This window comes from Setaria italica, chromosome I (assembly GCF_000263155.2).
Source record: "Setaria italica strain Yugu1 chromosome I, Setaria_italica_v2.0, whole genome shotgun sequence".
Lineage (NCBI taxonomy): Eukaryota > Viridiplantae > Streptophyta > Magnoliopsida > Poales > Poaceae > Setaria > Setaria italica.
Genome location: NC_028450.1, coordinates 37,670,308 through 37,694,001, shown reverse-complemented (window position 1 = coordinate 37,694,001; position 23,694 = coordinate 37,670,308). Strand labels below are relative to the sequence as shown.

Below are 23,694 nucleotides of genomic sequence, written 5' to 3'. Positions count from 1 at the left end.
TGAGTATCATCAAAACAAGACAACTTGCGAATAGCAACAGTTGGATGCTAGATTTTCCCCCCTCCCATTGCAACGGACATATTTGCTAGTATAATATCATGATGAGTGTTTTATTATGTGCACGTATGCACCTACGATTACTCACGCTCGGTCTGTGCCTCCCTTCCTTTATTTCTCTGGATGGTGGGAGGGCGGCGCACCTAGACGACCTGGAGCTCCCCAAGCATTCCTAGCTGAGGCGGACACGAGAAGGACGACGGGCGCTAGCTGCAGCTATCGGCTTGCGTTTGCTTTGCTTGATTTTTAGAAATTGTTGCAATTTGTTTCCATGATTGAGAAATTGCAGGAATTAGCTGTATAAGCTCCTTTGTGTATGTGTAGGAGCAGCATTCGTTAAAGAAGGCGAACAAGAATTGAATCTCTCTCTGTTCTGTTCGTCAAAACAGCTCCGAGGAGGGCCTCGCCGTCCTGTTGAGCACAGGCTAAAGATTCAATCCCTCATCCCAGCACCCACAACACGCGGGATGAGCCTCTTCCGGCACCGATCCACGCACGACGCGTCTAACAACGTCGGCGCTGTTTGTAACATCCATGGACTAGGTTAGACTAAGAATTGAGTACCATGCACGAGATATAGTAGCTCTAGGAATAATCCCAAATGCGAAATGGAGAGGGAGACCAACTTAAATAGCTTGTTCTAAAACTTTTTAACTTTTTACGCGAAACGAAGACGAAAGTATAAACAGTTTGCAGTGTAGGTGTGGTTCACTCAGCATGCAGAGTGGGCATGAGCTGTTTTTATAAGCTGGATCGTTACACTTGTATGAGAACCACCTTTCGTTAAAAGGGAGGTAAGGCAAACTAACACTGGCCATGGACAAGAACATGGGTACTGTCTTTTCCCATGCTTGATCCATGCTAGTATAGGGAGGTGGCTTGCCACATCAATGAAAATAGCAAATATGGTACCTAATTATCTCAGGGGTGTTTGGATCTTTAGGACCTTCTAAAATTTATATCACATTAAATATTCGGAGGCTAATTAGGAGGACTAAATATGAGCTAATTATAAAACAAATTACGCAGATGTAGGCTAATTCACGAGACGAATCTATTAAGCCTAATTAATCCATCATTAGCACATATTTACTGTAGCATCACATTATCAAATCATGAACTAATTAGGCTTAATAGATTCGTCTCGCAAATTAGTCTCCATCTGTGCAATTGGTTTTGTAATTAGTCTATATTTAATACTCCTAATTAGTATCTAAACATTCGATGTGACAAAAATTTTAGGAGGGACTAAAGAAACAAACACCCCCTCACTTATGGTAAATATGTAGGAGCCATTTTAAAATTGAAAATTGGCATGTGAGGGAGAGCCATTTTTTAGCAAGGCAAACCGCCAGGTTACAATATCGTGCTTTTTCTGTTTTAAACATCGTGTTTTTTCTTGAGCTAACAATATCCTAGCAAACATCGTTTCAGAACAATTTATATGCTAATTTCTCTTTTTTATTATTATTTAAAGTTTTTGCTCAACCTTAAATTTAGGATGAAAGTAGATACTTGCCCCTCTCTATCTGTTTTTACATTTTTGTTGCACGTTGGTAGATACTTGTCCCTCTCTATCTGTTTTTACATTTTTTGCATCGATTTTTGCCTCTCTGTTTCTTGTTGCACGTTCAGCGGTCCACACGTTCGTACCTACAGAGCCCAATTTATTACAGGCCGAATTTACGAATACACGCAATTTTCGAGCAATCATCAGACGCGCCAGGCTCTTTCCCGGCCCACGTTGAACTAGCCCATTATATCGAGAATCGTGGGCCGAGGCTTAATCCATACAGTTCCCTACACGCTTCTCCCCAATATTGCTGCGTGCAGCAGCCTCCGCTCACGCCGCTTCGCGTCCCGCACCGTCTCTCCAGTCTCCACTGCCCCATTCGACTCCCTCCGCTTCCGCCCTTCCGCCACCACCACCCGACCTGGCCCCCAGCGGCGGTCGGCAAACCCTAGAACCCTCGTAGACCCATCTCGCGGTCTCCGGGCGCGGGATAGGGTCCGGCCTCCGTGTCTCTAGCCTGCGGCGATGCCGCTGTTCATCTCCGACGAGGAGCTCCGGCTCCTCGGCGGCGACACGGCCGCTGTCGCCGAGCGGGCCGACGCCGCCATCCGCGAGCTCCGGCGCCAGGTGGACACCGTCCGTGCCGAAGCGGACGCCGCCGCGATCGCCGCCGAGCAGACCTGCGCCCTCCTCGAGCAACGCTACGCCTCCCTCTCCGCGGAGTTCGATCGGTCCCAGGCCGAGGCCGCCGAGCTCACCGCAGCTGCGGAGCGCCGCGCCGCCGAGCTTGCCTCCTCCCAGGCGGAGATACACCAGCTTCGCATCCAGGCGGTACGGACTTTAGGTTTTCAAGTTGGATGATCGCTATGTTTGGTTTGGTTCGTGCACTGATCACTTGGTGTTTGGTGGTGGCATAGATTGCTAAGGATGGCGAGGTAGAGAGGCTGAAAGTTGAAATCTCCGAGCTGCACAAGTCGAAGTGTCAGTCGCTGGAGTTGATTGAGCAGAGAGATGCTGAAATAAAAGAAAAGGATGGCATCATCCAGAGCTACTACGATAAAATTGTGAGCTCCTCTGTTAAGTTATTCAGTAATCAGTCCATTCGGCAGACATATACATAGTGAATGTAGTTATATGATTACATGAATAATGTTTTTTTTCCCGTCGCAACTGAATATGGCCATCCTTTACAAATTCATTCATGTGGAAGAAAGATGTGGATACTGTAGGATGGTTTGACACCTACAGCCTATAGCTCCATATGTGAGGATGCTGGTAGAGTTTATCTTATCAATATTGAAATTTATAATGTTGAACAGTGCTCAATTATACCGCTTAAATACTGCACTTTGCTTAATTAACTCACTTTCTAAAGTATATGAGCATGTATACTTTTTATTAGTGACCCTGTTTCACCAAGCCCCTATTTTCCATGTGGCCCACCGTCTATTTACATGCCCATTTCTGCCACATTTTCCATGTTATTACGTGTGGCAGCCAGCCAAACAAGCTCTAGATTTTTATTTCGTTTTGAGATTCTAATGCTCCTTTACCTTGGGGGTTGGGTATATATTCTGCAACTTTGTGTAAGTTTACTGAAAACTTGGATTATCGTCTTTTTAGGTAAATCTGGCAGACAGTTCTGCTGGTAAAGGGGCTAGGGTACAAGAGGTTGAAGCCAAGTTTACCCATTGTCAGGCAATGTGCAACCGCATTACCCAGGTATGATCATAAAATGGATGAAGTAATACTGAGATGCAGAGTTCTTAAGTTGTGACATCCCTTTACTCTTTGGAGTATTAATACCGCCTAATATAAGCCGTACTGCATCTTCATGGTGCACCTATTGATTCTTATGCGGTTTTGTTTTCTTTATCAGGAGAAGGAGCTGCTTGAAAAGCACAATCTGTGGCTTGATGAAGAACTGAAAGTAAAAGTGAAGAACTTAGCTGAACTAAGGAAAACAAATATGGATGAGGAGGCTAGGATGTCAGCTAGGATTGCAGAGGTGAGACTTTGTGATCCAACTCATGATGTGAGCTGTGACACAAGATTAGAAGACATGCCCTGACGTAACTTTCTGTTTCAGCTTGAAAGAGAGATTTCTGAATCTTCTAGCTCTTTGAGGCGAGGCAAAGAACGTATCTCTGAACTGGAGCAAAGGGTATCTTACATGGAAAAGGTAAATTTTCATGCAGATGGTTGCAGTATTACTTTTAGCATCTAATTTCTGCTCTTTATATTTTGGTGATTGAAGGAATTGTGCTCAACAAAGGATGCTGCAGCTGCTAATGAACAACGTCTGGGTGCTGAGCTTTCGACTGTATGGTTCTCTCTTAACTCCCTTTCCTTTTGCTGCTGCAATGTGTGTGTGTGTTTTCCCTTTGCCACTGATATGTGTTTGTTTTCCCTTGCTGCTGCTGCCACTGTGTGTGTGTGTGTGTGTGTGTGTGTATTTGACTGCCGCATGGCGCCTAGAGATTCTTCCACTTGTCTCCTGTTGTGTCCTCATCTATTCACCATTCTGGTAGTTTGAGACCTTTCGTTGCATTTTATTGTTAATATCTGATCCTGTTTCTTGATTAAAACTCATTATGCATAAGTGATGCAATGCAACGCTTGTGGGAGTACCAGGAGTATTTTATCCTTTACTGTGTATATCTTGCGGCTTTCTCTAGCGAATCGATTTACTGTAGCTTCCGGTGCTTAGGTCATGAAACTTGCTGAACTTCACAAAGAAAGTTCTGAGGAATGGTCGAAGAAGGCTGGGGAGCTTGAAGGTGTTATTAAAGCATTAGAGGTAACGCATTTGCTTATAATATCACAGTTACATATTTTGTTCCAGTTAGAATAGTAAATAACTCACACTCAATTTCTCCTACAAACTAGACACATCTGACCCAAGTTGAAGATGAATACAAGGAAAAACTTGAGAAGGAGACCTTATTTAGGAGAGACCTTGAAAAGGTATATCTATATGTACTTTCACTGTTTCATATTTCCTGCAAAATTTTTAGTCGGTTGCAAGCTTATTAGATCTTCTTATTGAGATCTTGGATGTTCTTTCATTCTGTTATGTGATCTTATTACTGCAGGAAGCTGCCAACTTGAAGCAGAAGCTTGAAAAGTGTGAATTTGATTTGGAGAATACAAGGAAGTCCAGTGAATTGAGCCTCATTCCATTGACCAGCGTTGCAGCAGACTCTACTGCTTTAATAGACGCAAGAATACAAGAACTGTATGATTTTTAACACTTGTCCCTTTTTGTCTAATGCACTATTTCGTACAAACATCAGGAGTTTGGTTTATTATCCATTTATGTTTGCTTTTCTAATTTGAACATTGCAGTTCGCACTTTTCTTTTCGTTTTCATTTATTGTTTTTTTAAAATTTGGATGAAATAGTTACCTTGTCCTAAATGTCATATATTTAAAAACGGATGGAGGTCATGGAAGGAGAATGTAGCACCACCTAAACCTTTTTGGTGGTGTTGTAGTTCTTATTTCTCTAGGCCGATTTCTTTGTGACCTCTTTTGTAGAGGTGGTTGTGGGAGGTAGAAGAAAGAAATGAAGAAAGCATTACTTTGGATTATTTTATAGTGTACTTTTGTCTTTTTTATAAAAGAATATTGGGTTTCAGAATGCTAGCTAACAAATAAAATTATTATGCTGCGAAAATATTTATCACGAAAAATATAATGACACCATTTCCACTTGATGCATCAAGATGTCCTTTCTCTACTGTATAATTCAAAATTAGGTCAACTGGACTGCACATTTTCTGTAGTGTCACATTTCTGGAGGGAGTAGTAAAGATTAAGGAAAAGAGCAAAGTGATGAGTGAATCAAAATGGCTGTCCCTACTTATAATCTCTTTCATCAAACCTCATTCGCTCCTATTTTACAGGCCTATTTCTGATGAGTTGAATCAGAATGACCTAATGGTTGTCCCAAAGGTACCTAGTGGTGTTTCTGGAACTGCATTAGCTGCTTCTCTTCTTCGTGACGGTTGGAGTGTATGCCCTGCCTCTTGTCCTAGTTTCTTTGTTTTCACATCTCAAGTTGTTGCTTGATATCATTCATTGCATCATCAGCTTGCTAAGATCTATGAGAAATATCAAGAAGCTACTGACGCTTTTCTTCATGAGAGGCGGGGGAGGAGACACGCTGAAGCAGTTCTGGAAAGGGTGAGTTATTATGCTTGTTACTATATTTGAGTTTTGATCCTATCCAGTATCCACAAGCCATCTTTGTTTTTCCCAAGGATATTGGATAAATTTCCTTCCAGCCATCCCAATTTTTTCCCAATCCCTTATTTTCCAGTCAGTTACACAGGTGTGCCTCATGTGTCATTGAGACATTGATGGCAAATAAGAGATCGCAAAGTTTTGCCATGTCAAATCTATTTGAAATGATCATTAGCTCTGATGGCCCTGTGGGCATTTTGTGCTCTATTTTCAATCAGCATTGCTATATATCTAGAGTGGTGAAGTAATTTGAAACGATCATTAGGTCTGATGGGAATTAAAAAGAAGTATACTAGTTTTTCTAAAGGATAGCAGAAATAGACTAGTCTTTTGCTTCGGAGATCCTGTGTGCACAAGTATGTCAGGAATACCAAACAACCAGTTTGGATTTCGCTCGCCTTTTTTAAATCACTGCATGACATGGAACGCACTGCACGGACTGTGTCAATATTTTTTAGCACTGGTATGCAGCATACCTGTTTTCAGTGACGGTGGCAAAGTTTGGGTCATTCTAAATGCGTGCATCAGTTGTTCATCATAATAATAGGTTCTGTACCATTCATATTTTTTTGTATTTGTTGGTATTGACTTTAAAAGCAATGGGCAACATTCGTGCCCATAGCAATAAGTCAATTCGACTAGAGGTAATACTCCATTGCTGTTCATGCTCTTAGCCGTATCCTTTTGCATTTGCACCCTACACCTTAAAATGGCTTCCATCAAAATTTCACATCCCTTTTGTTTGACTGCGTAACTACATGGTCATTATATCTTTTATTACTTAAGTTTTGCTGTCAAGGTTGAGCAAGGGGTTGACTATGGTGTGAGTATGTTTTTTGTTAAAAAAAAGGGTTCAGAGTAATTCTGCTCTTCAATAATTTTGACTCCCCTTCCCTGCCCGGATGGCTGGCTTTTGGAATGAAATGGTGAACTTGCTACAAAAAACATTCGCTGTTTGCCAATTATTTTGTGATTAGTTTCAAACTTCGTCATGCATGTATTTTTAGTAATTTGAACTAGTGGCGACTTTCAATGTGCTTTGCTAAATAAGATAGCAACAAACCCACTATTTGATTCTTCAGTGACAGATAACCAAAAGTTGGTTTGTTTCATGCTAATTGTGTTTTGTTATCTGGATCATTGTCTAGTATCTGAATATATCTTGCACACCAGGTCTTGCATGAAATAGAAGAGAAGGCTGAACTTATCCTAGATGAACGAGGTAAGTTTTCACTTATTGTTCTTGGCCTCTTGAAGTACTTACAGAAGTGAAATAGTATTACTTGACAGATGAAAGCAATGCAATACTGCTTATTTTATGATGATGCCTATCTTTGTGGCTCAACCATTCCTGATTACTCGTGCCTTTTCTTTTTGTCTCAGCTGAGCATGAGAGAATGGTCGAAGCTTATGCTCTAATGGACCAGAAATTGCAGCAAGCATTGCTGGAGCATGATAATTTCGAAAATATTATTAGGAATCTAAAGGTATACAATCTGCAGGTATTACATGTTGATAAGTTTCATACAATTAGGTGTTAACATCCATATACCTTTCAGTCTGAGCTGAAAAGGCGGGAACGTGATCATAGTGTGGCACAGAAGGAAATAGATGACCTGCAAAAACAAGTGAGCACTTTAACTTGGCATCTTTGTTTCACTCTGCTTGTTTTCATTATTGATATTTCAAATCAAACTTGCATCGTACCATGTGGAAATTTCAAATGGATTGTTCAATGTGATGGTAGGTGTGTGCGTCTTGTGTGAGATTGGGAGCAACTTCAAGAGGTGGAAGCCATCGTAGATATTTACGATGTGGTGGTTATCCACAAATACCCTTCCATTTGTCCTGAAGTTGCTCCAAATATCACATTCAAGTCTAATCAGAAGGCGTGTGTGGAGTTATATGAATTATATTTTGCTATGCATCATTTCTGCACTAAATTGCCTGTGGTATTGGTGTATTGCATATCCTACTTTTGAATTATGCTTTACTATATAATTATCTGCAGGTCGCTGTTCTTCTGAAAGAATGTCAAGACATACAGCTTCGTTGTGGTTCTAGCCTTCCTAATGTAAATAATGGTGCTTTTTCTGCAAGCATAGGCAGTGTTCTTTCCAATGTAGAGCAGAATATGAAAGACAATGTAAGCCTCATACTCTTCTTGCTATTCTTTCTTTTTGTTTCACTGTTGTTTTGCATCACATTGCTGTTTTGTCTTACCATATTATAATGTTTAGCAGATAGCTTTTAAAGATATCAATGGGTTAGTTCAGCAAAATGTTCAACTTCGAAATCAAGTTCACATGCTCTCAGCTGATCTTGACAAAAAGGACATGGAATTACGGGTAAATGTGATATATTGCTGTTTTTTGTGTATGCAAAAATGAGCCATTTGTGAATAGCTAGTTATATTTTGGATTTCTAGTGCATGATCAACATCTAACTTTATCCTACCTTTGTAGGAGAGCTTCCAAATTGAGTTGAAGAAAATTACTGATGATGCTGCATCTAGGGTTGAAAAAGTGATGAAGAAATCTGAAGAACAAGCAATAATGATTGAATCTCTTCATCGATCCGTATGTCTCGCAAATTCTTTCGAGGATATGGAAGATCCTATTGTGTTAAGAACTTAATTCTACTAATTGCTTCCTGTGACATGAATCCTAAGATAGCTATTTGCTATTCTGTTTGTGTCTAGGTGGCGATGTATCGGAAGCTCTGTGAGGAGCAGCAGAAGACTCGTTCGAATGTTGAATCAGTACCTAGTAATTTGCAAGGTTTGTTTCATTATGCCTTTTCTATTTTAATTTGTATATGGGCATTAGTTGAATGACTATCATATTTGTGTGGGGTTGGCAATGTGTTGTGGTGGTGTCTAACTGTCACGGCACCTGGACTGCACGGATGCTCTCGCATGTTAACTATAACTCATGCTATTCTTTTTGTTCTCTAGATAGCGACAGAACGGACCTGATGGTTCTGTTTGAAGGATCACAGGTAATTTTCTGAATGATACTTTTCATGTATATATAGTCTATATATTGTGGGTTTTGACCCATGCCATCTTGTGTTTTCTGATCTCTCTTTATAGGAAGTCTCAAAGAAAGCTTATGAGCAAGTCTCCGAGCGAGCCAGAAGCCTCGATGAAGAGCTGACAAAGTTGAGGTTGTCTTTTCTGTTATTGTTTATCTGGTTTTGTGTCATAAGCGATAGTTTCATATCTAATGATCATAATATTTTAATTTTATTTTTATTTCATTGTACAAAATCTGTAGTAAGCTTCTGGGAATGGTTACAATTTGCTAGTCAATGTCTTTATTGTTACCATTGATGATTTGCTGTTTTAAGATTTTGTTGTGAAAAAGCTCAGCTACTTCTTTACCCTTGATAATAGTCATTTCTGCGGTAGTCCCATATTGGTAACATGTTGAAGGAGCTTTCAAACGTACCTCATCCAGATTGAATGAAATTTGCTGTGCTGCTAAACTATATTCATCCCAAATAAGTTGTGAAGAGTTTTAACCATAGGTAATCTCTTAACCATCCCATCAAATAATTGGAGGATTCATTAAATTGTGAAACGTTGCCCTGCCATAATGTATTGTGTTTCCAATGCCAATAAAAAGTAACCCATCCAATGGTATTTTAACATCCAGAAAACTGCCGAATAAAGTTTGCATGTCTGTCCATTTTTATTTGCTTTTTTGTTTTGTTGCTATGATCTATATATCAAAGTTGAGCTATCTGATGCTCTTTCTGGATTGGAATACACTGTTTAGTGCTTACTGTTGTCAATTCAGGACTGAGCTTGTGTCTCTGCGGTCTGAGCGTGATAAGGCAGTGCTTGAAGCTGGTTTTGCTCGGGATAGACTTAATGGGTTTACAGCGGAGCTTGAGCATCAGGTTCTTTTTTGTGCTTTAATTTAATTCTGTTTTCTGTTGCAGTTATATTCCTCATGGTTAATTCTTAATTCGTTATTATTTAGTGATGTAATATTCTCATGCTGGTTTAGTTTATACTCCTGTATATACAGAGGAAGGAGACTAATTCCATTTCACTCAGAAATGCGGAGTTAATGCATTTGATAGTTGATTACGAACGTAGACTTCGTGAAGATTCGGATTCTAAGCAAGCTTTTGAGGAGAACTCAAGGAAGATATTGATGGAGGTTTGTTTGCAATTTGTGCATCAATGAAATAATTATAACAATGTGGAATTTTGACATGATTTTCTAATTTTCTAGGTCTCCATGTTGAAGCATGAAAAAGAGATTCTAGAGAAGTCAGAGAAAAGAGCTTTGGACGAAGTCCATGATTTAACAGAACGAGTGCATCGTCTGCAGGTCTTCTTTTTTTCCCCCTTATCACCACATATCACAATGCTAGCTGATATTTTACATACATTTATTAGTTCTTACCTTGGTGACATATTTTAGATACTAGTACATGCAAATTATTTTCACTATTGTCATCCTTTGTGCATGCTTGTAGCATGGGAAAAAAAATTCGAAAGTACTTGCATATGGTTATGATTTTGCTCCTGCAAGCATTATAGTATAAGAGGAATTAAGATTCAAACGCTAGGTTTGAAGACCGTGCCAAGTCATACCACGCCTTATTATAATTTGAGATGGAGGCAGTAATGGACAACTTTTGATTTTCATTCTCTTGCATGTTATGTAACACAAGAATTTATATTGTTGTCTTTCAAAATTTTCTGTCTTATAATTGATTGTGAGACACTTGCTGTTTATGTATATGGTACAGTTTACAGTGCATCACTACATCAGCTTTTTTCCCATCATTTTGTATGAATTTTTCTGCTATATATACATATCACTTTGATATATTGCATTTCAGGCTACGCTCGACACAATACATACCACTGAGGAGGTTCGAGAGGTATGCAGTATTTAGACTTTAGATTAGTCATGAAAGGCTTGGAATATATGTTGCTTATTTGAATCTTTGTTAATCCGTGGATGATTTAGAATGCAAGGTCTATGGAAAGGAGAAATCATGAGGAGCACATTAAGCGACTAGAAGTAAGTTCCTTCTTTGGAGCTGTTATTCTTTGCTGTTTTTGCATGTGTAGCTTGCATTTTTCTTTCTTGTGGTTTGTCACTACTGTTTTGTGTTTATCTTTTGGAGGGTTAAATATTTAAGACCACTTATCTTGTGTTCAAGCATGGGTTACCTGCCTTGGGTTATACATTTTTCTTATTATTCACAATCTGAATCAATCTGCAGAGGGATTGGGCTGAGCTTAAGAAGGAGCTTCAGGAGCAGCGAGACCATGTCCGTGTTCTGACCCTTGATAAGAAAAATACGTTTGACAGCTGTATGAAGCAGGTGGAGGATATGAGAAAGGAGCTGCAGAGCTCGTTGAAAGCTGCTTCTGATGCTGAATCAAGGGCTGCCATTGCGGAGGTTTGTTGAAATCTTTTTATTGTTGCTAGACTGATGGCATTATATACGAGAATGTGGTAGTTATTGTTTCTTTTTTTCTTTCTGCAGGCCAAGTGTTCCGATTTAGAGGCAAAGCTGAAATCAAGAAAGGTTTGTATTTTTGGCACTGATAGTCCTTAATAGTTTTCTAGATATCTAAGCTTTTTTAGTGAACCGGCTATATAAAATGTTAGATCTGTAGCAGTGACCAAAGTGCATGCGTTTGTGAGGATCTTACTCCTGTAAAAGCACCATTTTTATTCAGTTAAAAGTGAGATCCATACTAATAATTATAATAATTAAATAATTGCTGCAGTCCTTGTAGGGTACCTGGATGTTTTTGGAGCTAGCATTAACAGAATCAGGTTTAGTTTTTGGAGTGTCGTTACTGATGCATTCCTTTTCGTGAATGTTTCTAAACAAACACTAGTTGATTCCCATCAGAATTACATTCATATGATTTTATCTTTTTAGCAACAAATTATTTTAAAAATTATATGTCCCACATCAGGTCTCCTGCCAGTTTGCCAAAAAACATACTTGCGCCATAGTAAAAAAATGTTATCTATTTGGTTGGCGAAGGAGTACATTATGTGATGTCCGTTGTTCATGTCCAAATTTTAAAAATGGCCAGTTTTAACTTCGCATAATTTTGAAATCTGATTATATGCTGTGTTGGATAGATCATAATCATGTAGGCTCCTAATTGTGCTGTTGTTCTACCAGGTCATTTTTAGGGACGCTGGCCGTGACATCTCAGCCACATCTGAGGTGAGTTATTTTTGTTGTGTCCATGAGTTTATTTTGTTGTACTCAAATAACCATGTATCTAAATTCATATTTTGTGTGGGATATTGCTAAGGACTGGTACTGATGTTTTCATCAGAATGAATTTTTATATCCTTGTCTTTTCATACTTTCTTTTCGAGCATCACTGAATCTTTGCAGAGAAAGTTATATGCTCTCACCCCTACCCTCCTATATCTCCTGTATGAAGCTCATTCTGTATGAACTTGGTGATAGCTTGATACATGACAGTGTCTTTTTTTCCCATAGGAGAATGATGAGCTATTCCAGTTGAAAGAGGAGTTAGAAAAGTACAAGGAGGAAGCGCAAGCAAATAAGAACTACATGGTTCAGGTGCCTATCTCTCACTGCGTTAATTTTCATAAGATCATACTTACCTAGATGTAGACATGTTTATATGCACTGAAAAAGCAAAGGAAAACTTGAAACCACCTTTTACCATATTACTTTGCTTTGGAATCATGGTAAAATGATATTCCCCATTTCCTTATTATTTTTTCCTGTTAGCAACCTGATTGCTCTGTTCTTCAGAATTTAGAATCGGATAGGCTCATTTATCAGAAGTTATAAGAGAAGTCCCAGTGCAATTTTGCTATCAGTTTACAATGCATTGATCTCCTGAATCCTGACTCTTCTGAATCACCCAACATAAACTCTTGTACAGTACAAAGAAATTGCGCACTCCAATGAAGTTGCGTTAAAGCAATTGGAATCTGCCCATCAAGACTACAAGGAAGAGGTACCAACATTTTATATATGTTACAGTGAAGCCTCTGTATCTTTATTTATATGCACATTGACTTTTGTAGTTTTCATGTGTAGGCCGAGGTTGGCAGGAAAGCCTTGGAAGATGAGATTGCTAAATTGAGGGATAAGTTATCTGACATGGAGAAGAGCTATGTGATGAAGTGTGAAGAAGCCGCCAGTGCGATTGAGTCTAAAGAGAAGCAAATCACCTCTCTCATGAATGAGATTTCTGTTCTAAGGACAGATGTTTCTCAGAGATTGTAAGCATTTGCTTACTCTAAACTAGGCAAGAAGTACTTTTCTATTGTACTTCTAGAGTTGGTTGACATTTTTGTTGTTGCTTTGTTCCTCTTAACAGACCACAGGTAGAAAAATTAGAAATGGAATTGGCTTCCTCAAAGAGTGCACTAGATGAGCAGTACAAGCGTTGGCGAACTGCCCAAGAAAATTATGAACGGCAGGTACTTTTCTTTACTTATATCCATGTGAACCATTTTTCGTGGGCACCATATTTCATGGCTGGAGAATGAGAGAACTCCTCATTGTTCATCCGTTGTAGAATTTTTTTACTGATCATAGATTCTTACTGCTTATGGTTTTATATGATCATATGGTACTTAAGTTTAAGCAATTTAACTGAATTATTCATTTATGTTGCTAATCATTTATAACCAGCTACCTTGATAATAATGACTGATGCACACCGAAATTAGAATAATGCGTTTGGAACTATAGTCATGTACTAGGCGCCACTAGTCAGGACCTGTGGGTTGCCATTGTTTTGAAATAAATGACAAGTCTTAGATATACTAACCTAGTAATTCTTTTTACTGTGTTCAGGAAAAAAGTAATTCTTTACTAACTCCCATTTATCTAGCTATGGAACTTTAAGTCTTCAATCCACAAATTCCATGTATAGACCCTCTTTGTTACATACACATGATTACATGAATACAAAGAATAGCCCAAAGAAGGTCCTCAAGGTGGAGGTAACACAAGTGTGCAACCTATCACCAGCCTCCACCACCACCAACTCAGATTATTGAATATGCATGATTGATTCATGATTCATCCATCTTGTTTTACGTTTATTGTGATGAACGTCACAAGTGTATGAATGCAAGGATGTATAGTGATCTGTATTCACCGTTACATCTGTCTTCTACAGGTTATTCTGCAATCTGAAACAATACAGGAGCTGACAAATACTTCTAAGCAGCTTTCTTCGTTGCAGCATGAAATCACTATTCTTCGCCAGACAGCAGATGCGCAAAAAGCTGAAAATGTAAGTTGCACTGCCACACTGACAATGTGTCCTTTTTTGGTCTAAAGTGTTCCAGAATCTAGGTTATATTTCGGTCGTGCTAATATGCATTTTGGCTTTTGAGGCAAGCATTTAGTTTATATTCCCGGCTGCGCACATGTCACTTACATAGCCCCTAGCCCTTCATAAACACCTTCTTATTGAAAATCAAACCTGAATTTGCACAAAAAGGCTCTAGTTTCTCAAGATCTGGCCAAGGATGTTCTCAAGATATACGACTAGTAACCGAACTACTTGTGGATAGGTGACCTGCTGGCTGGTCCTGTATTTTTATTTTCTAGTTCTCGGGAATATGGTGCAAATACGTATTGCTTGTATAAATATACACTTCATTCTTGTATAAGTATTTTGGATAACAATATCTTGAACAATATTGTTGCATATTTTAACATGTAAACATGGACATTTTATATTTTCATTCTCGTGCAAGTATTTTGGATAACCGTATTCACTATCACTATCACTATAGTTGCTGATCTTAAGATGTAATGTGACCAAAACTTGGTCATTTCCTTTTACATTTCTTGTCCTTCCCAACTGGTGGTTGTCCTTAATTCATCTTGCATTGTCCACTTCTCGTTTTCATATTGGTATAGCAGGCTTGAGCTCCCTGAATGCCATCTTTGTTTTGATTGGTGAAATTTATTGAATCTATTTATATTCTGTGTTTTCCTTATATTAAGATGTATCAAAATGTACTTGTAATCTTGATATGTTGCTAGCATCATATGTTCCGTTTACACCTTTTTGATTTTCTTATGTCTTCTTTTTATGAGAAATGGGCAAAGCAATCGGCAAGACAATCAAATTTGGTCTCTTAGTACATATTTGCATTTATTCTCTGGAACAATTTCTAAAAAAATGTGTTATGTATAGATTCGTGATATGTTACAGGTGTACCCTTATCCTTGCTGCATTGAATTTTGGAGTCACCAATTTGTTAACTAATCCACTCTTCAATCATTTCAGGATGCCCTAAGAACACTTGGTGAGCAAGAAAAGGTAGGATTATTGAAAGAAAAGGATGACGCCCTGCGGAAGTATAATGAGCTGAATGATCAGGTTAAATCTTATGCTTGTGTAATGTGGTTTTCTTAATTTTCCTTTAGCAGTCATTTTGTGTTGATTGTTGAATATGTGGCATGATTTTAGCCCAGGAGCATTTGTTTTTCACATCTTCAACACATGATCCGCACGAGAAATATTTAACACACTTTCATTATTCCCAATGTAGCATTTTATTACACTTTGATGTTTTATTCTTGATAAGTAATTTTCCACCTGTTCTTTTGGTTTCACCATCACCAATTGTTATGTCATACCAGAGCTGATTGGTTCCATCACCGCATCAAATAGTTTACTACAGAATAGGTGTTTAAAAGTTTTTTTTTTGAGGGGCATATGTTTTGTAAGTTGGTATCTGGAACTTCAGCACCAATATATTTTTTATATTTTATTTCGTGATTATCATTAAAACTGAGGGAGTCATTTTGTGCTTGTCGGCCTGGTTCATTGATGTATTGCCACTGAGTGCGTCATGTGAGGAAAAAAGTATTGTTTGCAACTCATTTTGGGACACTAGGTCAAAAGCTTGGATACTAGTTATTTACTCCCTCCGTCCCAAATTATAGGTCGTTTTAGCTTTTCTAGATTTATAGATATTATTATGCATCTAGACATAGGGTATATCTAAGTGCATAACAAAATCTATGAATCTAAAAAAGCCAAAATGACCTATAATTTGGGATGGAGTAACATTTAATTGTAACTGCATGCTTCTTGGGCATTCACCTTTTTTCTTTCCTCCTTGCGTTTTCCTATTTTAAACCTTAATATGTACTCCCTCCGTCCCAAATTGTATGTTGTTTTAGCAATTTTAGATTCATAGCTTTTGCTATGTAACTAGACATAATAAATATCTAGGTGCATAGCAAAAGCTTGGAGCTTAGAAATGTCAAAACGACCTACAATTTGGAACGGAGGGGAGTAGTGGACTAATGGTTATTGATGGGGTAAGTAGACATATATTTTTAAGAAGTAATTGCCCTATCAGCACAGCCCAGCGTGGTATCATGCAAAAAGGCTAGAATTCTCTCTCAATTTAATTAATGCCTTACTTGTAATTTTCAATGCTTTGATGTGGAAGTGGTGCCTATTTCCAGCCCTAAATTTAAATGGTTATTTGCGATTGTGGACATATTTTATATCCAGCTCATAGTTCAACTAGGATATCTTGGGAGTATGTGATTTCCATGTTACCAACACATTTAAGGGTATGCAACTTATCTAAAATTCCCTTCCACTGATTTGGAGTATGTAGAGAACTAAATGGTGTGTTGGCATCAAATGCAATATCTCGGTGCTATTCGGTTCATAATTAATGATTCTGAGTTTGGCTAGCATGCATTTTTTTTTCATGATTTCCATTTTGTGATGAGTGCAGAATAAAATTCTACACAATCAGTTAGAATCTTTACACATTCGGTTAGCTGAGAAAGAACGAAGTGCTGCTGGGCTTTCATCTCAACGTACTGACTCGCATGCAGAAGATGATCTTCATAGTGTCATCAGCTATCTGCGCAGATCAAAAGAAATTGTAAGTATAATATCTGTTGCTTTGCAGTATTCAGTTTGCACTACACGTGTTTCTTATTCACCCTGCTAACTGTTTCAGGCTGAAACGGAGATATCATTGCTAAAACAGGAGAAGTCACGGCTTCAGATAGAAGTATGTTATGCTAGCACCTGCTGTACATTTGTCCTTGTTCAAAATGCATTTGATATTAAAGCACATGATGGAAAATGAGTAGTGCTGCTTAAACCTGCCCCACACAATGTGCCGTGTTGATCATATAATTATGAAATAGTTGTGCCACATTTGTTTTGTAAATTGTGCGTTGGTACAGTGACCAAGGACTGCCACTTGTGTGCTGTTGCTGTTTTTGTACAACATGTGCTATTTTGCTCAGGTTGCCATACAGTTGGTGTCACACCATCAGCTCTCCTAGCAATTGTTTGTTCAACTTGACTTATTTATGCTGATATACTTCTTTGCTACTGAAATTGATGACCCTTGTATTTAAACCAACTGCTTCTTTTTCTTTTTTGGTTTCCTAGCAAGTGAGAAGTGTTATTTTTTCTTTTTCGATTTTGGGCATTGACCTGTGTAAGTTACAGAACTTCTAAAAATCCTTTTGTCTTCCATAAACCAGCTGTTTCTTTAGCCTGGATTCAAGAAGTTGGGACTTTTGTGTTAGAACTCTGAAGTCATCGTATTAAACCGGCATATAGTCTGCTCTAAAAACTTTATATCCCAAGAGAATGTATTAAATCTTATTTGCTTGTTTCTGTCATGTTAATATAGCTGGAAAGTGCATTAAAGTCTGCAAAGGAGGCACAGGACTTGCTGCGCAGTCAGGTTGATAATGCCAGGACATTAATGCTCAAGGATGAAGAATTCAAGTCACTGCAGCTCCAGGTGCGATTCTATGGGCTAGCTCTGTCCTCTTTCTATGCTGCTTTAACTGGATTCTTCAGTGGTTTTTAGTCTTTATTCTTCTGTCTAGCTTATTTGTTCTTTTTTCAACGAAATGGCTGACCTCAGGTCAGAGAAATTAACTTGCTTCGTGAAAGCAACATACAGCTTAGAGAGGAGAATAGGCATAATTTTGAAGAATGCCAGGTGAGATATGAATTTGGCAATGTTTCGTTTGTGGTCCATATCTGGCTGTGCTTCATTCTTTTCTGTTTTAATTTGTGGATTCAGAAATTCCGCGATGAAGCTCAAAAGGCTAAAATGGAATCTGAGAGATTGCAGAGCCTTGTACTGGAGAAGGAGGTAAACGCTGAAATCTGCAAAAAGGAACTAGAAATGCAGAAGGCCGAAATAGCAAATCTCAACCAAAGGATTTCTGAGGTAATTTTCAGTCCATCTTCTAAAATTATGACGATAGAATACCAAGAAATTCCTATGGCCTTATTAAGAACAACAACAATGACTTTTAGTCTCAAGCAAGTTTGGAGCAAGCTAACAGTGAGACCCAAAAGCAACAAAAGGATATTAAAAAGTAAAGTGGTATTTGTTGTAAGGTGTCTCACCGGTGTTAGTTTTATAATAAAGCATTTCATAAAACCGCCTGAAAGAGTTTTCTGAAGGGTATTTGGTTTTATGTGTGCGTATCAAACGTCTTGATTTTTAACCATTTCTGTCTAATTTCCCATAAGGAATGACGACAAACAACATATCGTCAGATTTACTGTACGGCATTATTATTATTACTATATACCTGCTTTAATAGATTCTGACAATATAATGACCAAAGGTGCACTATTGATTGTGCCAAATAAATTAAACACGTTTTTTCGACCCCTTGGGTGCAGCTTTCTGCGGATAGCTTCGAATTGTCCATTATTCAGTTAGATTGGGCCATTGGGTACTGAGGTCAAGGGGTGGTTGGGATGCAAGTGTGTGCACACACATACTCGGTTTTCATTCGGGGGCATTGTTGAGAATTTCTCAGAGGTACAGCTGTGGGAACCTCCTTTGGTGATTGAGGGTGTGTTTGGTTTGGGGTTCGATGTGGGTTGGAACGGGTTCGACCCCCATCGACCCCCGTTTGGTTGGAAATGCATCTGGGTTGGGTCGGACCCAGGAGGGAATATTCCTCCCAGATGCGGGTCGAATGCATCTGCCCAAAACGAGCGGATGAACTGGACCCGCACGGACGCCGCCGTCTCCGTTCGTGCGCGCCCTGCCGCCTCCCTCCGCCCTGCCACCGCCCTCTGCCCCACCGCCTCCCTCCGCCCGCCCCCTCCTACCGGCCGTACCACTCGCTCGACATCGCCCTCCGCCCGGCCCCTCCCGGTGCCCCCGCCTCCGCCTGGCCCCGCCGCCCTCCGTGCACTCGCCGGCCCCCGCCCACCTCCGTGCAGAGAGACGCAAAGAGGGGAGGCGGCTTTGGGGCAAGCCTAGGAGCCTGGGGGAGAAGTGGAGAAATTGGATAAAAAAAATTATAGTGGATGACATGTGGGACCCACGTACAACAGTTACAAATAGTGTTAAGATGACATCCAATCGACCCGTCTGAACCCTTTAACCAAACACGAGATGGGTTGGACCCATCCCTTTCAACCAAACACGAGATGGGTTGGACCCATCCCTTTCAACCAAACACCCACAAAAGTGGAACGGAGCCAACCCGTTCCACTTGGTCCCAAAACCAAACACATGCTGACTGATTGGCATGATATACCTGTTAAGGGTATAATAGTCAAGGGTAGTATTGTAATATCCTAGTGTCTCTAGGGTTTGGGGAGTCTCATGTATATAGACCCCTTTGGGGCTATTCAATATATCAATTCAGTTCAGTGTTCATCTTCTCCATTCGTAACAATACCCCCCTACCAAACCCTTGTAAGGATGTGGTGTAACCTGTGGGAACCTCCCTTGGTAATTGGCATGATTTCCTAGAGAAATTTGAAGTTGGTTCCTCAGGTGTGCTCACAAAATCATTGGCACTGGTGGATTGGAGGCTGTTTACATAGTTTGAAGATGGCATGGCAGAATTAATAACCGTTGTAGGTTTCTCTGAAAAATTCAGAGCCATGTTCTTCTATCTACATGCAGCGTGTCAGCTTTCGTATTGATTGTAATTGTATCCCTTCATTCCATTGGATTGTAATATAATATATACAGCTATAGTACTATAAAAATGCTAACATTAATAAGAAACAATATATGCATCGCAATCTACAGATTATTTCATATAATTTTTCTTATGTTAAATCTGTACTCATGTATTAATGTTCTTTGTAGTTGGTTGAAAATAGCAAAGGCATTGATTTGAACACTTATGAGGGCATGAAGAATGAACTTCAAAATATCAAAGTTAGTCATCTATTTCTCTCTTCTTTCTGATGACATTCTGATGTGCAGAATCATTATTTCCATATGTTTCTTGGTAAATAATGTTTACACAATTGGACAACTACTGCACAAACAGCTTAATGTCCGTCATTTGGTGCATCGTATTAGTGGCATGTTTTCCTATTATAATATCCCAATAATTTTTGTGCCAACTTAATTCCAATGTCATAAATTGTATGGGGCTTGTGCACACTGCACTGTGGCGGCTTGCTTTGGGTGATAGTGAAGTTAGAAAATAGGATTATCAAGTAAACAATATGCAAATCATTAAGTATACAGTTTCTTTAGTGGTTTGGTATTGGATTTCCTGGATTTTTTTTCTGTGGGGTGAGGATTTAGGTGGCTTGTTAATAATGCATAATTATTGTTTCCAACAGTCAACCTTGAGAGAGACATCTATGGAGCTTGAAAGTGCAAAAAAACTTCTTTCTGAGAAAGAAGTTGCTATAAGAAATTTGGAGGAGAAGCTTGCTGTCAGTCAGTCTGAATTAGATTCCAGGGAAAAGAAGCTGAATGATGTAGAGGTGAGAATGATTGGAATTTTTAACTCAACTTATCAGCGAATTCCCTGGAGTACTTAATAGTTCTTTTCCTTTTCTAGGCATCCCTGAAATCTGAGATGGACAGGCTTAAGAAGATTAATTTCTCCATTAAGGTCAGAATTTTTCTCACTTTCTGGTTGCAATATCAAATCTCTGTTTTCTAATTATTGTATGTTCATGTGCCTTTTCTCATTTTCAATGCTCCAGAGAAAACTTGACAACTTGATAAAGGAGAAGGAAGAGGTCATTAAAGAAAATCAAAGTCTACAGAAACAGATGGAGGATCTTAAATCAAGTACTTCCACACTCTTCCTCATACAGTTGCATCATTTTCTTTCCCACTTGAGCAGGCCTTTTGAATAGTTTCACGCTTTCATTGCAGATCTGATTGTCTGATATACTTTGCAGGTCAGAAGACAATGTCAGAAAATACACTTGAGCAAGCTATAAAAGAAAAGGATTTCAGGATACAGGTTAGTATGTTATGTTTAAATGATAAACAGGATATTCTTTTGAGCTTTTTACAGAAACATGGATTAACAGACACTGGAAAGAACCCTGGAGAAGGAGAGAGATGATAACAAGAAAGAAAAAGCAAACCGTAAAAGGAACGAGAAATTACAACTGAATATTCTTCAAAGGGTTCAACAGGTACATACATATGTAGTGTTTCAGTACTGGTTCTTATTAGCATATGAATATACTTTTAAAATTGTGTTACTATTTTTCTAAAAAGTATGGTCTGAAGTTGCACATTAGTTCCTGTTTATTTTGTGGGTCCCATCTGATCTAAGAACTGATAACAAGTATGGGTTTACAGGAGAAGAAACAAGTAGAAGAGTCTATAGAGAAGCATAAGCAGGCTGTGAAAGAGGTGATTGAGGTATACTTTTGACTGCAGTTTTGATCTTTTATTCCTCCATTTTCTTTGGTACCATGGTACCTGGCATATGTTTCATTTTTTCCTCTTTTAATTAGAACGCCCCCTAACTTCAAAAGAGCATTAAGCATTTATCCTTGAAATATCTTATGTATCATAACTGAAAGTTTCCACATTCTTGTGCAGAACTATCCTGGACTATCATCTGAAGTCCCACCTGTCTCTGCACTGGAAGAGCAAGTTCTTTCATACTTCCGCACAGCTAAAGATATGGAAGAATCTTCTAGTCCATTCCGCGATGCTGCAGTTACTCAGACCCCAGCTGTTGAAACTGCCCCTGTGGATGCACCTACTTCAGTTGCAGGTGCTTATTCTTTTTTTCTTATATGAAAGCTGGCATCATATTCACTAGTAGTCATACTTTGATGGATAGTTTATTGGCGTTACAATATTATTGGCACATGAACTCAAATTAAATTTGCTCACGCAAGTGTTTGTTGCTGTTTCGTATGTGTGGTAATTTGATCCTGTACCCCTTTTCTGATCAATGTGGGAGTTCATGACCCTTTTTTTTGCAGGTCGACCGGTAGATACTCCACCAAGGCTGACTAAACCTAAAATGATGGAAGATAGAGCAGTTGCTACTTTGCCCAAACCAAGCACTGAACTACGTAGACCTGGAGGAAGAAGACCTCTTGTGCGTCCTACTCTTGAACGAACTGAAGAACCACAGGCTGATACGGATACATCAGCTGTTGATGTCTCGATGGTTGGTCAGGACAAAGGTGGCTCGTCACTAGAGCGTGAAGCTTCTGGCAGTTTACCTGTGTCACAGCCTTCAAGTCGTAAACGTCTCATATCGTCTGCGCAAACAATAGACAGTGCCGCACAAGGTGAGGCTAATGATGCCAACCCTCCATCTAAGAAGCCCAAGGAGGAAGAAGCTTCGCAAGGGACTAGCGAGCTCAAAAGTGGCCAACCACCTGTTGGGGATGTATCGACACATGTTGGTGTGCTTCCATCCACTGATGACCAAGATGGGCAACAATCTACAGAAGAGATGGACGCTGATCAGGCATCCACACCAATGGAAGAGGTTGAGGCAACAAAGGATGATGACATGGGTGATAAAGATGACTCTGGAGCACATGTGGATGCATCATTGGACACTAAAGGCCAGGATGCTGATGTTAGTATTGAAATAAACGCGGTTCCCGTAGAAGATGTGCTGGCAAAGTCAGATGCATTAGTTGAATCATTTGATGATGACCAGAAAATTGAAGACTTGAAGGAAGATGCTCAGCTTACTACTGCAACTGATGTTGACGATGAGATGGAGGAGGGAGAGTTACCGGAGGAACCTGAACAACCTTTAGAAAGTGCACTTGGAGAAACTAATAGGGAGCCTACTTCGGATATTGGTGAGCAAGCTGGGAATGTTTTCAGGGCAGCATCTCCAGGAATGCTGACAGAGAAGAGTGATGTTGATGTGTCAGAGGTTGAGGGTGATACTACGGCTGAACATGCTGCAGTGGAACCAGACCAAAGTCCGGTAGCACAATCAGGAACTGCTGATTCACCAAGCAGAGCTGCTGACGCATCTCCCGCACGTGAACCTTCCCCTAATCCAGTCCAAGCTGGAGCATTTTCTCGACCACAGAATACCAGCACTACAACAGAGGCACGTGAACCTTCCTCTAACCCAGCCCAAGCTGGTGCATCTTCTGAACCACGGAATACCAGTACTGTAACAGAGGCTACTGAAACTCGTTCCAGAACAATCAACTTAACTGAGAGGGCCAGACAAAATAGGCAAACCAGGTTTCAACAACGTGCACAACAACCCGCCACTGCCAGGGGTCGTGGGCAGCTAACCCAGAGGGTATGGTTTCCTCATACTAGTTAATTTCTGTTGCAGTATGCTTATCCAGTATTAAGGCCTGGTTTGGTTCCATTTGCTTATTTTTAAGCAAGTGTCACATCAATGTTTAGATACTAATTAGGAGTATTAAACGTAGACTATTTACAAAATCCATTACATAAGTGGAGGCTAAACGGCGAGACGAATCTATTAAGCCTAATTAGTCCATGATTTGACAATGTGTTGCTACAGTAAACATTGCTAATGAGGAGCTGCGGGGGGCGGAGGAATTGAGCCACGCGGTGGGAGAGCGCTGAGCGATGCAGGCCGCTCGAGTGC

General features: G+C 39.6%; 1 protein-coding gene across 2 annotated transcripts in view; it reads left to right on the top strand.

The window, feature by feature from the left end:
- The first annotated feature begins 1,910 nt into the window (after positions 1-1,910).
- LOC101758831 (nuclear-pore anchor) overlaps positions 1,911-23,694 on the top strand; it is a 24,345-nt gene continuing 2,561 nt past the window's right edge. Inside the window, exons 1-48 of one of the 2 annotated variants that reach the window (XM_004953834.4) lie at positions 1,911-2,401; positions 2,488-2,634; positions 3,194-3,292; positions 3,450-3,578; positions 3,660-3,752; positions 3,828-3,893; positions 4,281-4,370; positions 4,460-4,537; positions 4,666-4,808; positions 5,478-5,586; positions 5,665-5,757; positions 6,991-7,039; positions 7,201-7,304; positions 7,377-7,445; positions 7,829-7,963; positions 8,061-8,165; positions 8,283-8,396; positions 8,519-8,597; positions 8,774-8,817; positions 8,912-8,985; positions 9,621-9,723; positions 9,855-9,989; positions 10,065-10,163; positions 10,681-10,722; positions 10,812-10,865; positions 11,071-11,250; positions 11,338-11,379; positions 11,995-12,039; positions 12,325-12,408; positions 12,740-12,814; positions 12,898-13,082; positions 13,181-13,283; positions 13,991-14,107; positions 15,116-15,208; positions 16,590-16,742; positions 16,821-16,874; positions 17,511-17,624; positions 17,751-17,828; positions 17,913-18,062; positions 19,962-20,033; positions 20,450-20,596; positions 20,674-20,727; positions 20,822-20,909; positions 21,023-21,087; positions 21,158-21,265; positions 21,435-21,497; positions 21,681-21,858; positions 22,073-23,376. In XM_004953834.4, the coding sequence (XP_004953891.1) occupies positions 2,096-2,401; positions 2,488-2,634; positions 3,194-3,292; positions 3,450-3,578; positions 3,660-3,752; positions 3,828-3,893; positions 4,281-4,370; positions 4,460-4,537; positions 4,666-4,808; positions 5,478-5,586; positions 5,665-5,757; positions 6,991-7,039; positions 7,201-7,304; positions 7,377-7,445; positions 7,829-7,963; positions 8,061-8,165; positions 8,283-8,396; positions 8,519-8,597; positions 8,774-8,817; positions 8,912-8,985; positions 9,621-9,723; positions 9,855-9,989; positions 10,065-10,163; positions 10,681-10,722; positions 10,812-10,865; positions 11,071-11,250; positions 11,338-11,379; positions 11,995-12,039; positions 12,325-12,408; positions 12,740-12,814; positions 12,898-13,082; positions 13,181-13,283; positions 13,991-14,107; positions 15,116-15,208; positions 16,590-16,742; positions 16,821-16,874; positions 17,511-17,624; positions 17,751-17,828; positions 17,913-18,062; positions 19,962-20,033; positions 20,450-20,596; positions 20,674-20,727; positions 20,822-20,909; positions 21,023-21,087; positions 21,158-21,265; positions 21,435-21,497; positions 21,681-21,858; positions 22,073-23,376 (6,111 nt within the window). In that variant the 5' untranslated portion in view covers positions 1,911-2,095. Of the gene's footprint in view, positions 2,402-2,487; positions 2,635-3,193; positions 3,293-3,449; positions 3,579-3,659; positions 3,753-3,827; positions 3,894-4,280; positions 4,371-4,459; positions 4,538-4,665; positions 4,809-5,477; positions 5,587-5,664; positions 5,758-6,990; positions 7,040-7,200; positions 7,305-7,376; positions 7,446-7,828; positions 7,964-8,057; positions 8,166-8,282; positions 8,397-8,518; positions 8,598-8,773; positions 8,818-8,911; positions 8,986-9,620; positions 9,724-9,854; positions 9,990-10,064; positions 10,164-10,680; positions 10,723-10,811; positions 10,866-11,070; positions 11,251-11,337; positions 11,380-11,994; positions 12,040-12,324; positions 12,409-12,739; positions 12,815-12,897; positions 13,083-13,180; positions 13,284-13,990; positions 14,108-15,115; positions 15,209-16,589; positions 16,743-16,820; positions 16,875-17,510; positions 17,625-17,750; positions 17,829-17,912; positions 18,063-19,961; positions 20,034-20,449; positions 20,597-20,673; positions 20,728-20,821; positions 20,910-21,022; positions 21,088-21,157; positions 21,266-21,434; positions 21,498-21,680; positions 21,859-22,072; positions 23,377-23,694 lie in introns of both variants that reach the window. The other variant, XM_004953833.4, reaches the window with a different exon arrangement.